Here is a 17,114-nt window from a genome sequence, read left to right on the forward strand (position 1 = left end):
GGAGGAACAGTGTCCTCCTAGAACAAAAACTAACGCCCACCAAAACAAATAATACTAGCGCCAAACTAATGATTATTAAATAGCTGGAGATACAGATGTTACATTTCTTTGATTTTAGTCCTTAGTGGTGGAACTTACCTCTTACCTGAATATCAAGACTATGCTGGAATGTGCCTCCTAGTCTCTGACACACATAAACACCAGAATGTTCCTCTCTTGGTTGTCCATAATGCTTGCCAAATGCAAACGTGCCATAAATGTGCTCTCGGTGAGGAACATCAAGGCTAGATTTATATGGGTGGCTTACCCTGCATCCAATCGCTAGTTGACCGATGCCAGGGTAGATAAGGAGAGTGCCATTAGCGTAGTACTGATAGCGCATGTTGGCCAGATATGGAAGTTGAAACCGTGATTCAGCACGCTCTAGAGTTACATAAAAAAATATGGTTATGAGATACAGCAACCCTTGCCATAGGCCTAATCGACGCTTCAATTTTTTATCTTTTTTTTCAATAAACGTTTATAACATACTCTTGTTGAAAAACAAAAAACAATTGTGAGAATTAAACAGTACAAAGAAATTGAACAAATCTTATATTACACAATTGCCTGTTAAAATGTATCATAGTTTTAATAGTTTTGTGAATTAGATTGTTACAAGTTCCTAAATAGTTCACATGTTGTCTTCAACCTCTACAATCTTTCCAAAACTTTATTCTTTAAACAAATAATAACATATTTTTTTATTTTTGTTGTTGTACAGTATTCTCACCAGAGAGAGAACACAAAATCAAAAATCAAACTTCATGTATACAAATATTTGTAACAATTTTGTTTCCCAGGATCCCTTCTATCTAATAAGTGTGACATATTTTGGACAACAGGGACAATAGACCCCTTGGACTGTGGCCACCATTGTTCAGGTCAAACAATTTCAGTCAATGCTAGGTCGTTCTTTGTCCTTAGCAAGGTCACTGTTTGGGCTTTTGAAGTCATATGCAAGAGGTCTGTTGAAACTCCCTTCCCTTCAACCTACAATGAGAGCATCTTCTACAGTTGTCCCCACAAGAATCATAGAGGTCGTTCAGACACCGTACTAAAGTCGGTTTAACTCATGGTTCAACCCGATCGAGTTCAACTCAGTGTGTCTGAACGGATCTGTGTTAGACCAAATCGAGTTCAACCCACAAAAGTTAAACCGTCGAGCGAGGGGGTTTATCTTTAGACCGCTTCGGGTTTATCTTTTAACACTGCATGTGGACAGAATGACATCCGGTTTCAACTCACAACGGACGACCCATGCCCATTGTGTGTTTCAATGCACACGCCCGGGACCCGGAGTGCTTGTATACGGTTTCTGTTGCCTCTGAGTGCCGCAAAGCTCCAAGTATTTATATTCTGTTCTTGTCGCTTACCGAGTTGGCGAAACTCCCTCGATCGGTGTATGCAATTTAACAACGGCCCACGCCAATGACTTCTTAAATTCTGATTTTTATATATATATTTTCCAAGCGATTTTTGTTGAGTGTCCTACAATAAATTGAAACTGTTTTTCATGCGTATACTACGAGCGCAGCGAAGAAGCATATTTTGTAATGCTTCTCACATGATCCCGTCACCGATCCCGTGGATGTGCTTTTTCCATTGCCGTCACCGTTACTAGCGTGATGTACTTTCAAATTAGGAGAATGAACTGCCGTGGGTGCTAGGCTGTGTGTAGGGGAAATTCCCCTTGGCAAGCAATACCACGTTGTTGGGAAGGTTGGGAACAAAATTGAAAAAGTACACGTATTTACGTAACTTGCACGTGTGTAGTTGTGTTTATGAAAGAATCGGAATAAAAATCGCGGCACCAGCTTTTGAGAGATCGCAACTTCCAATCGATTGAGGTACGAACTTTTATTAAATCAAAACCGATGGTATAAAACACAAAAAATAAACGTGTTCTGATTCATGGAATATGGATAATATTTTGGTGAGTTTTCTCGGCTGTTTGTGTCAATATTTTGTTTGTTTAATTATTTGTTTAAGAGTCGTGTTCATGTTTGTTTTAAGTGCCCGTATCCTCCCAACGATAGAACTGTTTTTCGCGTTCGATTGAGCCATTTTTATCCAATATATAACATGTTCTGATGATTGTCCAGGGCACTCAGTTTCTCGGTGCGTGAATCTGATGAACCGGATGTTAGAGCAATGGGGTCGCGTCTACTTTGACCTCTTAAAACCGAAGATAAACCCGATCGGGTTTAACTCTGTGCTGTCTGAACGCAATGGGTTTTTATTTTTACGACCACCCCCCGCTGCTCGTAAAAGTTAAACCGGTTCGGGTCTAAGTTAGTACGCTGTCTGAACATACCCATACATGAAGAGGTCTCAATGAAAACAGGAAACACTTTATTAATCTCATTATGTTCATGTCTGAAACATGATCTAGCTGTGAGGTAAGCTGTGGGGAATTGTTACACATCAAGCATTTGGCCCAATTTCATAGAGCTGCTTTAAGCAGAAATTATTGCTTAACAATTTTCTGCTAAGCAGAAAAATGCAGATACCAGTCAAGTTTGGCTGGTAACATTATTATGGTCAGCATAATTTTGTTACGCTTAGCTCCTGAAATCAAAGTTTTTTTGTCTCACTGGTAAATTAACCAGTTACATGTGTAAGGTATTTAATACCATAACTGGTACAAATACATTTTACATGCTAAAACTGAGACGAGCGTGACATTGTTTTACTCATTTCTCAAAAACAGCAGCACCTCAGCAAGCAATATTTTAAGGGAAGCTTTCTACAATCATTATCTTCAAACTGTGTAAGTTTGGCAACTAAGGAACAAGTTGCCTTGGATCGGCAGAGTTGGTATTTGAAAAGCATTTGAAACCATTTGTTATGAAATGCACATGGTTAGATACATGTAGATAATTTAAAAGTAGAATATAATGATCCACACAAACATGCTTCGAAAATGCACCGTTTTCGTCTTAAGTCGCAAAGAAACAAGGTCGGCCATTTTGGACCCCATAAAATGGCTGACCGTGTTAGTTTGTGACGTGAAAGGAAAACCGTGCAATTCCGAGTCACACTTGTGTGGATCACTATATTCTACTTGTAAAACATCGCTCTAATCATATGCATTTCATAACAAACGGGTTTGAAATGCTTTTCAAAGACCAACTGGACCGATCCAAGGCAGCATGTTTTTTTAATGTAAATCTGTGGACATTGTGTTTTGTGTGACAATAAGTACCCAAATCCTTTAAGCATGTATTCAATAATCACATACCACACCGAGGCATTTCTCCAATCCATTGTTCATCATTACATGTGCGTATGGCAGAAGTCATCAGTTTGTCTACCAATGGATTACGACATCTTGATACGATAGAACCTCCATGTGTAACAGTGATGGATGGAGCAATATTTTCAATCTTATCCTTTCCATTCTTGTACTGCGCAATGTTGTCTATTCTATCAGGAAGTCTGCAGCTTTGCTTAGCCGAAGCTTCTGAAATATGAAAGTTTTCACTATATTACATTTCCTGCTCGGTTACTAAAAGACAAAAATAACCAATGACATATGTATATGTAGCCACCAGGAAATCTTGGTGGTCTAGTTGGTATAACACTGCTCTAGAATTGCAAAGGTTGTGGGTTTGAATCCCACCTGAGTAATATGCTTGTGATGTTTCCACGGAACTCGGTTAAGTACTGAGTATACAGCGCTAATACACATTGGTGTTAATGGGTACAAACCAAAATAAATATTCTTTATCCCGATGCAAATTTAACATCTATAAACATACATAGCAAATTTAAAAATATAGGTCTAGTAATCATTTTCACACAATCAAAACCGCAGATTTTTGACCACTTACCAAATTCACAATTCAAATATTTGTCAGAGTTTAAAGAATATATTTGTAGTTGTCAAGTTAAGACAACAAATCTGATAAAAATGTTCCAAGATTTCCTTATTTTCTTTCGATCCCTTGTAATCCCTATTTGTCCTACAAAAGGACAAAGGTCTGGAATTGGGTATTAGAAAAAAACAAAAACATAAAAAAAAGAGATTTGAGCATAAAACTTTGTACTCTTTGTTCCACTTTGTACAGGGTAATACAATAGCTGAATGCACTGTGCACATTACACAATGAAGTGCCTGGGTTTGTTTACATGTTTCTGCTGCAAGCAAAGCATTCATGGATATGTGTTTGTTCATAATAGATGTTAAATTTGCATCGGGGATAAAGAATATTAATTTTGGTTTTACCCATACAGTGATGTGTGTATATAGTGTTAAAACACTGTATACTCAGTACTTTCCCCAAGTCTTGTGAAAAAATATCACAGGCATATTACTCGGATGGGATTCGAACCCACGACCTGTGCAATTTTAGAGCAGTGTATTACCAACTAGACTACCGAGGTTGCCCGGCAACTAGAGGCAGTTTGAATCCTATGTTTTGGCAGCGGATACCGCAACGATATATAATAGATGAATATTTGCATCGGGGATAAAGAATATTGCTGAGATTGCCCAGTAGCTAACGCACATCGGTGTATGGGTAAAAACCAAAATTAATATTCTTTATCCCCGATGCAAATTTAACATCTATTATATATCGTTGCGGTACCCGCTGCCAAAACATAGGATTCGAACGGCCTATAGCTACCGGGCAAATCCCAAGTAAGATGCCTGTGATATTTTTTCACAGGACTCGGGAAAGTACTGAGTATACAGTGCTAACACACATCGGTGTATGAGTGTAAAAAAAATTAATATGTTTTTGTTTGTTTATCAGGCTCCCTCTGTTGCATGTCCTGAAACTGTTTTCATGTAAACTGTATGTCTTCGAGTGGTTAATAACCCTTCCAGGTCAGTGTCACATTCAGTAAGAGGGCTGCAGCCGATTTCACGCAACTGCGTAAGCCCACTTGCGCCACGTTTATTGCGTAAGTTGCGTCATAAACATTGCGCAAGTGGACTTACGCAGTTGCGTAAAGTTTCGTGAAATCGGCTGCTGGTGTGTAATGACTTTCCAGAGAAAAAAAAGCAACATGTAGGCCTACTCTCAGCTGTACGCGTTTTTTTTAATAGTTTTAATCAGTGCACTCGTTGGCCTTTGGACAAATGAATGAGTTTTTCTTTGGTAACCTTTCATGGTTTTGTCCAGATACAAGTAATGCTGCTACAACTTTCAATAAAATGCTATCCATGAAAAACAGTTGAACAAAAACTTCAATAGGACTTTTCCGTGCTCATGAGTGCTAACTGTACAATATTCCAGGTCTATTAGCGTCAGTCACTTAAAGAAACAGTTTGTACTGCATTCACCCTGCGTTCTCTGCATTTAAATAATCTTAAACTTAACTTTAAAGACACAGGGGTCGATTTCACAAAGGTAGTCCTAACTTAGGACTAGTCCTAAGCAATGCTAAGAGATAGGCCTGGTCCTAAGTTAGGACCAGTAACTCATCCTAACTTAAGACTGGTCCTATCTCTTAGCATTGCCTAGGACTAGTCCTAAGTTAGGACTACCTTTGTGAAATCCACCCCTGGACACTTTTGGTAATTGTCAAAGACTAGTCTCCACAGTTGGTGTATCTCAACATACGCATAAAATAACAAACCTGTGAAAATTTGTGCTCAAGCGGTCGTCAAAGTTGCGAGATATTAATGAAAGAAAAAAACACCCTTGTCACACCATGGTCACGCCAAGTTGTGTGCTTTCAGATGCTTGATTTCGAGACCTCAAATTCTAAATCTGAGGTCGCGAAATCAAATTCGTGGAAAATTAGTTCTTTCTTGAAAATGTACGTCACTTCAGAGGGAGCTGTTTCTCACAATGTTTTATACTATCAACCTCTTCCCAATACTCGTAATCAAGAAAGGTTTTATGAACAATTTTATTTGAGTAATTACCAATAGTGTCCACTGCCTTTAACTTAAATGCATTTATAAAGCACTTTAACACTGTTTCAAAGCGCTGTACACCCAAGAAAACATTAAAATGCAGGATAAAAAAAAATGGTCAAAATAGCAAGATGGTTTAAAAATACACAAAAATAAATCCAATAAAATCAATTGATTCTACCACAACTTGGAAGAGATGGTTGCCAGTTTCCATTCCTACAGGTTGTTGATGATTTTCCATTTACTATGAAACCACGGCTGCAGCGAATTGTAATAGCATCTCCATTCACAAAGATGATATTAGAACCTGCTATATTTTGACGTTGGTGATAAATAAGCGCTTGTTGAATTGAAGGTCTTCTGCATTCTTGCACATCATCTCCACTTGAAACTTATGATACACAAAAAAAACATGAAAATAAGATTAGAAATAAGATTAACCAAACACATGGGATGATACTTTGCAGAAACATTCAAAGTGACCAGTCCCCCCCCCCCCCCCCCCCGAAAAAACTCTTATTTCTTATTTGAACTGATCATCTGCTTATTAAACAATGCGTCACGCTCCGTATGAGGATCAGCGCAAAAATTACATTCTAAATTTTGTGCATGAGGATCGTCGCAAAATAACGTTCAGAAAATTCAAACTTTAAAGGGTAGGTACACTATTGGTAATTGTCAAAAACCAGTCCTTTCACTTGGTGTATCTCAACATATGCATAAAATAACAAACCTGTGAAAATTTGAGCTCAATTGGTCATCGGATTTGGGAGAAAATTATAAAAGAAAAAACACCCTTGTTGGACGAATTTGTGTGCTTTCAGATAGGAATAAAAGACTTCCAGCTATAGAAGTCTTTTATTAGTGATAAATTACCTCTCAAAATCTATGCTACCTCAGAGGGAGCCACAATGTTTTATACTATCATCAGCTCACCAATGCTCGTTACCAAGTAAGTTTTTAAGTTGATATTTGTTTTGAGTAATTACCAAACGTGTACCTTCCCTTTAAAGCCATTGGACCCTTTCGGTAAACAGTGTTGTCCAAGGCCCACACTTTGTGTACCACAACTTCTATATCAAATAACAAACCTGTGAAAATTTAGGCTCAATTGGTCATTGGAGTCGGGAGAAAACAACGGAAAAACCCACCCTTGTTTCCGCGCGTTTCGCCGTATCATGACATGTGTTTAAAATAAATCCATAATTCTCGTTAACGAGAATTTATATTGTTTTGCTGTTTTCTCAAGAAGTAAAGCATTTCATGGAATAATATTTCAAGAGAAGTCTTTCACCATTGCCTTCTGTAAACCCTGTAAGTTATTTGCAAATCTGTGAACTTTTATTTTTTTTTCTGAACCGAAAGGGTCCAATGGCTTTAAGCATCGCAGGTGTGACGCTTGTCATAATAAAAAAGTAATTATTTTGCCCCAACTCTTTGTTTAGCAAATTTTTAATGAGTGTGACGTCATTCTGCAGACTTATTGACGAAAATGATTCAAGTCAATGGCTATAAATACAATAAAATGGTTCCAGACTTGCAAATGAAGTTTTTTTGTTGTTCAAAGCTATTATACACTTTCGGTACAGAAAAAAAAAAAGTGCACAGATTTACAAATAATTTACAGGGTTTACAGAAGGAAATGGTGATAGACTTCTCTTGAAATATTATTCAATGAAATGCTTTACTATTTGAGAAAACATTAAAACGATAGTGAGAATTATGGATTTATTTTAAACACATGTCATGACACGGCGAAACGTGCGGAAACAAGAGTGGGTTTTCCCGTTATTTTCTCCCCACTCTGATGACCGATTGAGCCTAAATTTTCACAGGTTTGTTATTTTATAAATAAGTTGTGATACACGAAGTGTGGGACTTGGACAATACTGTTTACCGAAAGTGTATATTGGCTTTAAGTTTAGTTGTTCCTTTGTTTCTTTATAAATGAGGTTGTGACTGGGTGATAAATTTGTTAAAACACGCGCTCTTTGGGAATACGGAAAAATATAGCACGTCTGCATCCCATCCTAATCGGACTTCGGCCTTGTTGGATATGGCATGCAGAAGCGCTGTAGTTTTCCGTATTCCACTCGCGCTTGTGTGATATACATTAACTTATAATATCAACTCTACTAAGCATTCTTAAAAGTAATCTCACCTGCTTGCGACTGGCAGGATGGGAGGTCTTCACCCCAATTACCACTTGAAGAACATCTTCGGAAAACATATAAATCACCCGTTTGAAACATATATCCTTGATCACACTGATAACGGACTGATGTTTTATATGTCAGACTAGAATCACCAAATACAATACTGTAGGAACCATGCTCCATGAAAGGTGGCTGTTGACAATGAACTGTAGGAAAACAGAGAAACTACGGTAATATCAAATCAAAGGATGGTTGCATAATGCTGGCTACTGTCATCAAATTAAAGGAACATGTTGCCTTGGATCGGTCGAGTTGGTCTTTGAAAAGCGTTTGGGGCTGTTTTTTATGAAATGCAAATGGTTAGATAGATAATTTAAGAGTAGAATATAATGATCCACACAAACATAACTCAGGACTGCAGGGTTTTTCTTTTACGTCGCGTAGAAACTTGGCGGGCATTTTGTGGGGTCAAAATTTTGACTCCATAAAACGGCCTACCGTGTTAGTTTGCGACGTAAAAGGAAAACCGTGCAATTTCGAGTGATACATGTGTGGATCAGTATACTCTGTTTTAGAATGTCTTTCTAAACAGTTTCAAACGCTTTTCAAAGACCAACCCGACTGATCCAAGGCATTGTGTTTCTTTAAAGTGTGCCCATTGAAGTTCATCAAGTGAAGTGAAACTGGGTCTGAGTTTATCATTTAATCAATGTTTCCAACCTTAGTTTCAAGCTCTTGCTCACTTAGGAGGCTGCCATAATAAATATAGAATAATGTCCGCGGTACAAGTCAATCGTTGGTGGGAATGGCATGAGGGCAAAGCATGAGGGCCAATCATATCCCACACATACATGCCCTGAAATTGCACGGCTTTTCCTCTCACATCGCAAAGAAACACGGTCAGCCATTTTATGGAGTCAAAATTTTGACCCTACAAAATGGTGCAAACATTGAGGTCATAAGACAGGCATGTGAGTAAATATCCATGAAAGAAGAGGAAAAGAAGAGAAAACCGGGAAAGAAAAACAAGTGAAAAAAATAATATTCCTATACTTTTGTACACACAAAGTAAAAAAGAGTAAAATCAAAGCTTTTCCTCAACAGGAAATCTCACATGCCTGATTGTACGACCTATCCCTCACCTGTGACGTCATGCTATTGTTCAATCGCTCCATTATTTCACACAAATAGCGCTATATTGTTTTAACATGTACCCATTGCGCCATTCATACATTGTAGTGGAACGATGGGGAATGACATCACAGGAGAGGTTGACAATACAGAACAATTGTGACATATATTTACAAGTGTACAATATCTCTAGTCTTAAATACCTGCTGTGCATGTTGGTATCGGGGAATTCAGCTCTCCAAACCGGCATGTAGTCTGAGTATTTGTATTATGATCAACTTGAAATCCTGTCTTGCAGCTGAAAGTGACACCCCTACCATGATCAATGGTAACTGGTTCATCTAGTGATAGTTCCTGATTGTCTATGAATACATGTACATTAGTGAACTGACTTGCATCCAAGAGGCAGTTTTCTATGGACAAAGTGAAATATTTTTCAAAATAATAAAACAAACTTCAGCACTAATCTCAACAGCATTCACTTTCTAGCTACTAACCAGTTCAAACTAAAGAACTGTTTTAACAGGAAAATTGTTATGCTTCTACATGTAGATGTATTTGTCAGTCATGTGTGTGGGCAGTAAATATTGTGGAAATCTTCTTGTTGTATAACTTGTGTGAAGTGTGTGAGGAGGGCATAATGCTATTACAGCAGGGTATCTTGCCAAGGCCCTATATTTTCTTTTATTGGTTTTCAGTATTTTAAATTAATATTCTTGACAAGTTACAGCCCATATCATTATACTTTTGTTGTATTTGATTTATACATGTACATGTATGCATTACCATTTAGTTCTGTATTATTTGTGGAAATGTGTTTGTGGAAATAAATGTAAATTGAATTGAAAACTGAATTTAATTATGGGAAAAAAAATCATCTGAGACTTATCAGTAATGCAAACTTCAATGATTCTCAAAACATGTGCATCTGACAGATCATAAGGTCAATGTGGATCTCCAGTGTCTAGAAAACAGGGTTTATACTAGAGAGAGTGATTACTGCCAACTGCATTCAAACAGGAATAGAATTGTTAGATAGCATTTTCAGAATTTTGGGGATTCAAAGACATTTGTAATAAAACAAATTCAGAAAATCCCAGATACTTACTAGGTATACAGGTTGGTGGTCCGGGTTCAAATTGGCCTGTTTTACAAACAACTTCATCATGTAGCTTGATATAGGGACTGTCACATGAATAGGCTACACTCCGATCATGATTAATTCTTGATACACTCTGGTCAAGCTGACCATTCTCTGGAGCAACCACACTACAACCATCTGCAAATCATAAACAAGTATACAGGTAAAATCACTTCAAGAATGTGATCAGCTGGTAGCGTGTCATGGCTAAGTGGTTAAAGGATTTGGGTACTTTTTGTAACACAAACCACAATGTCCACAGATTTACATTAAACTTACACCGTTTGAAGATAATGATAGTAGACAGTGTACCTTCAAATATTAGCTGCTGAGGTGCTGTAGTTTTTGAGAAATGAGTAAAAACAATGTCATGAAAATACGTTTTTACATGCTAAAATAATTTTCGTCTCATGATCACTGAAACAAAAATTATTTTCATTACATTGTTTTTCTCGTTTCTCAAAAACTAAAGCACCTCAGCAAGTAATATTTTCAGGGAAGCTTTCTACCATCATTATCTTCAAACTGTGCAAGCTTAATGAAATCTGTTGACATTGTATTTTTTGTCCTACAAAAAGTACATTGACCCTTCTAAGAGCATCAAATTCAAGTTCTGGTGCCAAGTCACCGGAGTGTGGGTTCGAATTCCGGTCCTGACACTTGTGTCCTTGATCTTCTCTTCACCCAGGGGTATAAATGGTTACCTGCGAGTGTAGAGTTTGATATTGTGTATGAAAAAGCCATCATAGTGCCACGGTAGTTCTGGCTGTATACTCCAGATGCCCAGGGAGCTGAGAAACATTAAAGGGATGTTATTGGCCCTATGACCAGGGCACTAATGTAAATCCCATCGATACGAATATTGTGTGCATGTGCTATAGGATTTGTTATTATTATTATAATCACCGCCTACAATATCCTTAACTTTCCCAAACAATCATCTCATATGCAAAGATATGGCTGACTTTATTTTAAAGTAAAGTCTGAGTCAAATGTACATGCCTCTTATATACATGTAGGGTCATAGATGTACAATACCATTTTAAATTATACAACCATACTCACTGCATACGACCAAACAAGTATAACAAATTTGTTTAGCATCTGGAGGCTATTGATTTGACACGGAATAACCCAATGAAAATAACTGAAAAATATGTTAACTTATACCATCATAAGAGCACGCCTACGTAATTCTGTGAGTATTGTTACCTCTGTAGATGGAACTAGATAAACAACTTCAGCTACATCAATTTATATAGAAAGGTTTGGGGTGGTTCTGAAAAGAACCGTTGGTTTCAACTCGACGTTTTGATCAGTTTGCTCTGATCGTCTTCTGGCCAGAAGACGATCAGAGCATACTAATCGAAACTTCGAGTTTAAACCAATGGTTCTTTTCAGAACCACCCCAACTCATTAGAGATAGTAATTACATGGTGTTACCGCAAACCTTTCTATATCGTATTTCCACCATGCAAAGTTTGAAATCCTACTTACATCAATTTACTTTAGACACTGGACACTATTGGTAAATGTCAAAGAACAGTCTTCTCACTTGGTGTATCTCAACATATGCACAAAATAACAAACCTGTGAAAATTTGGTCGTTGAAGTTGCAAGATAATAATGAGTAGGATTTGAAACTTTGCATGGTGGAAATACGATATAGAAAGGTTTGCGGTAACACCATGTAATGACTATCTCTAACGAGTTGCGGTGGTTCTGAAAAGAACCATTGGTTTCAACTCAAGATAATAATGGAAGAAAAAACCATCCTTGTCACACAAAGTTGTGTGATTTCAGATGCTTGATTTCGGGACCTCAGAATCTAATACTGAGGTCTCAAAATCAAATTCAAACAAAATGATTTCTTCCTAGAAAACTGTGTCACTTCAGAGAGAGCCATTTCTCACAATGTTTTATACTGATTTTTGGGGTTGAACAAAGAATTGACTAGAGTGGGATTCGAACCAATGACCTCCGGATTAATGTGCCGGCTCTCTACCAACTGAGCTATCTAGCCCTATATTGGCGGTGTCCCTATTTTGTCAATATCTTTGTTCGGGGGTTTTATACTATTAACATATTTCCATTGCTTGTTACCAAGTAAGTTTTAAACTTATCATTGTTTTGAGTAATTACCAATAGTGGCCACTGCCTTTAATATCACCTTTACCCTTTCCAAAAACAAGTATATTAATGACCTTTGCCTCAGCAATGTCCTCCTCCAACTACCCTTCTCTTGCCAAGTCCTGATAGGTCTTGTTATCAGGTGCTACAGACAAATATATTACAGATCCTGTACCAGTTGTTTCTGCCATTACTGGGTTGAAAATACGCCCAGTGTTAATCTGTTCTGCACACCACAGGCATCCTTGACAAATAATTTTGATGCAACTGTACAAAATGCCAGTGTAAAGCGAGTACACACAAATCTTCTCATGTTCACAAGGGCCACTGACTAGGCCGCTAATTTCAGCATATAAATGTAAGTACCTATTTATGCATATTTTCCTGAACCAGAATATGCCTTTTGAGAAATAGTAATACCATGACAATACTTTGGTTGGTGTTTGGCCTTTGTGCTATGAAAATTTGGTTTCACATGCATACATGTACCCTAAAATAATACAAATTCTGCAAACGATTTGCATTTTCTGCAAATGATACAAAATGCTGAAGTTGTAAAATATTAATATTGGTAATTGTCAAAGACCAGTCTTCCCACTTGGTATATCTCAACATATGCATAAAAAAACAAACCTGTGAAAATTTGAGATCAATTGGTCCTTGAAGTTGGGAGATAATAATGAAAGAAATAACACCCTTGTCACATGAAGTTGTGTGCTTTTAGATGCTTGATTTCGAGACAGCAAATTCTAAATCTGAGGTCTCGAAATCAAATTCTAGGAAAATGTCTTCTTTCTCAAAAACTACACTACTTCAGAGGGAGCCAATTCTCACAATGCTTTATATTATCAACAGCTCTCCATTACTCGTTACCAAGTAAGGTTTTATGCTAATAATTATTTTGAGTAATTACCAATACATGTAGTATCCACGGACACTGCCTTTAAATAACTCAAATTCTTGATATGACATACCTGGATGACACGTGGGGGTTGCTTCATTCCATTGACCTTTCTTGTTACATCTGTTGACAGGGGATCCAAGGAGAGTGTAACCTTCAGTGCAGTTATAATACACCTTTACAGTGGCAGCAACAACAGTATACACTCTAAGATCTGTATCCTTTAGGGATACTTTTAAAATAGGATCATCATTGACCTTACATGCTGTGAATATAAAATATTGGAGAAAGAAAAAACAAACAAAACAAGTTAAGTGATGCTACAACACTCAATAGTTTCTCTGTGCAAATCATATGACTGGTTATATAAAGGTGCAATACACCAATCCCACTACAAGGAACAATCACACAATTGCACTCAAAAGTTTGACAAAATACAGTTACAAAGTACATCACATGTACAAGTTTCTGCCATACTTGTAGTCTGGGAAAGGGCCATGCATTTTGTCATTATGCTTGTATCACATCCCACAGTGCCAATTAGAGGCATTTTGTGTGGTAGATTTGAGATATCTTTGAGTCTAATTGAGGTTTGAGTTTTCCACCAGCTGTGTTCAGACCATGAACCTAAAAAGGACTGTTACGTCCATAACCTTAAAGGACTGTTACAGAATTGGTAAGAAACAAAAACCGTGAACATCACAGAACATTACATAAAACTTACACGGTCTAATGATGATAGTAGAAAACATCCCTTGAAATATTTCTGTAGGAAATTTCACATTTGATGAGAAATAAATAATGTAATTTTGCGTTTGGAGTTTATCGCTCAGTGAGCATTTTATTCATTTTTGTTTTGGCGTCGATGCAATGCAAAATTTGTATTCGGTTATTCACTATTCTCTCGTGATCCGGATGGTCGATCGATCTCGAACTTCTACAGGTGTCAGTTTATGTAAATATGGTGGATTACATAAAGTGCTTACACTGCCACCAACTGTTTTGCTAGCAAAACCAATTCGATAATGTTCCTTTAAACCACTTACTGCTTCTCTATCATGCAGTTCGAATCATTTTCTGACCTACTCATAACAACCACATCTCACAAGATTAGATTACCACAAACATGTTCGTTTTTCTGGCTTCAGTGATTTCCGTATCATTTTTGCTTTTATATCAAGCTTTTTAATAATTTTCACAGCAACCATGAATCTATTGTCAACTGGAAGATATTATAGGGTTATGTTATGAAACACATAGCAATATTTACAGGGAATGAGCAAACAGTCCTTACTTTTAACTGGTCCATCACCAAAGACCTCCACCTCGCATAAATTCATCTTTCCTTTGTTGTTTGGCAATCTGATGGTTATATATTGCCCATACAGGTTGTCTGCAGCACAATCTACATGAATGGGTTGCTGAGATCCTACTGATTCTGTACTGATCTTCTGGAGTCCACATTGTCTTTGTGGTTCATTTTCTGATAGCCCAACATGTATTGAAGCCTCAGACAGTCTTCCCTCTGTAAGAAACACGAAGGTACAATATCATAATCTACAGGGGAACACTGTTCAAGAAAAAATATCTTGCCAAATTTTAAAGAAATCCCATTCAATATGATGTGATAACTCCATGATGGATACTTGATACTTGATGAAGTAATCCCTTTACAGCTGGTAAAAGCTGAACTGGGATGATACGCTGAGCAAGATGCCGTGACCAGTGGTGCAATCAAAGTGTAGGACAAGACAAATTGAACATTATATACACTGTACATTGGAGGGAGAAACTAGAGGAATCTGTCGGACACTTGCGGGCCCATTACCCGAATCTCCGGAAGGGCTGCAAGCCTAAATGCTTATGTGACCAGGCACCTTTTGTGCACTGTCCCCCTGGTGCAGCTGTTGCCCATAGCAGCGGCCAAGTTCAGCTGTTGCCCATAGCAAAGGGCAAGGCACTGGTCCCAGTGGTCCAACCCTGAACTTCCCACACCACCCCCTTATCATTCTTCCACTCACCACTCTGTGAGGTGGACGTCTGTGCAGTTTATCACAAAGTTACTGGAGTCATACATTTGGAGTTATAAGATTTCTGGAGTGCTCATTTTTACAAAGATGGAGCTTGAGTTTTGATGATTGCCCTACCCTTACTGCCTGATTGACTGTTGTTATCACCAACTGTAGAGTGAGTACAAAATTCTTAATTCTTTATTCATCATTCAAAGTGTGCTTTTATACATCCATCTATAGGAATTATTGATTCATCAGTGGTCTGGATTTTTGGTGGTTTATATTTATCATCTTTATATACTTATCTTTGTGATTATTGTTATTTTGGTTTGGGTTGGTAGCACTGATTATACCAGTGTTATGTCCAATCTTTTCCTTCTTGGAATGTCTTTATTGTTTTGTAGTAGAACAATCAAGTAGTTATTACATTGAGTCTTTTTGTTTTTGCTTTTTGGTTTTGTTGATCGTTAATAAATCTCTTGTAAAAAGAATTCTCTGTGTCACACTTAGATGGAGGGTGCTGTGACGACAGTAGAAGACAATCTATTCCAGATCCTGATGGTACGGGGGTAGAATGAATACTTGTAGCAGTCCAGGGAGACAGAGGGCATGCCATATTTTAGGTGATGATCATGTCTCAACGACCGGGAGGTTGGTGGCTGAATACTAGATGGAAATGGTATATTGACAAGACGGTAGACTGCAGCATGATTAGCATTGAAGTAGACACAAGACATATCGAGTTAGACAGTTACATTTATAACTATGGAGGTGCTTCAGAGTAGAGGACAAAAATGCACACCTTTACGGGTGTATCCGATTAGCTTCCCCTGGTCGAACCCGCTCTTCCCCCAGGGCAGTTTGAATAACTTTGACCTCATACCAGGGGCTCACCTGGGTCAGCCCCAAGTGCCCTGCTTGTGGAGTGGGTCACTTGTGGCTGGCCCAGGTGCATGGCGTCATCACGAGAGGGCAAGTGTGATCGTTCCATTAACTCTTGCCAGGGGCTCACCCAAGTGAGCACCGCGGAGTCGACCCAGGGAAGCTAATCGATCGCACCCATAATTAAAAGTACAGTAAAAGTCTTATGTATTTTAAGGTTAAACAAGTGACAGTGAAGAAATGGAAGGTATTTATGAATGTTTCTTACCACAGCAATCTTGTCTGTTGTAGATTTCAACATGTTTAATGATATAAATATCCTGTAAATCCACCCGCCAGAATATTTCATTGTCAGCATTTCCTGCATTACAGTAAGAAGAAAAAAACCTTATGTCACTAGCACATTGGATTGAAGCCACTCATCACTCAACTGATGCTCTAATTATCTCATACAGTTGTTACTTAGTACTTGTATCAGAATCAGGGTTTGCCCTTGACTTTTTTAGCGTCTTGCCAGCAGGACCAGTAAAGGCCGAGTCACACTGCAGAGATAACCAAAACGGTAACAATCACAACGCAAAAAGAACGCATTCTATCGGTTGAGTTGCTCCACACAGAATACGCCCGAGCTGATTCAACCAATCGAGGGCAAGCATTGTTAACATTCTCGTTATCGTTATTGTTATCGAGGCCTGTTTGACCGGGCCTTAAGCCTGCTTTTTCACTGGTCTGTCCATCAGCTTTATCAATAATAAATTATTACAAATGAAATGATCCCCTTACTACGATGAACTAGCCAGCTGGACCACTTGAATGTTAACTGTCCTTGGGTGTTTAACTGGCCTTT

General features: G+C 38.0%; 1 protein-coding gene across 2 annotated transcripts in view; it reads right to left on the reverse strand.

The window, feature by feature from the left end:
• The window catches only part of LOC139948541 (sushi, von Willebrand factor type A, EGF and pentraxin domain-containing protein 1-like), a 63,917-nt gene that overhangs the window by 14,830 nt on the left and 31,973 nt on the right, over nt 1-17,114 (reverse strand). For both annotated transcript variants that reach the window (XM_071946724.1, XM_071946723.1), the window contains exons 16-24: nt 16,536-16,628; nt 14,668-14,898; nt 13,447-13,638; nt 10,310-10,480; nt 9,405-9,614; nt 8,076-8,276; nt 6,096-6,305; nt 3,284-3,505; nt 139-423 (exon numbers count right to left, since the gene is read on the reverse strand). In XM_071946724.1, the coding sequence (XP_071802825.1) occupies nt 139-423; nt 3,284-3,505; nt 6,096-6,305; nt 8,076-8,276; nt 9,405-9,614; nt 10,310-10,480; nt 13,447-13,638; nt 14,668-14,898; nt 16,536-16,628 (1,815 nt within the window). The remainder of the gene's footprint in view (nt 1-138; nt 424-3,283; nt 3,506-6,095; nt 6,306-8,075; nt 8,277-9,404; nt 9,615-10,309; nt 10,481-13,446; nt 13,639-14,667; nt 14,899-16,535; nt 16,629-17,114) is intronic.

Source organism: Asterias amurensis, chromosome 15, assembly GCF_032118995.1.
Source record: "Asterias amurensis chromosome 15, ASM3211899v1".
NCBI lineage: Eukaryota > Metazoa > Echinodermata > Asteroidea > Forcipulatida > Asteriidae > Asterias > Asterias amurensis.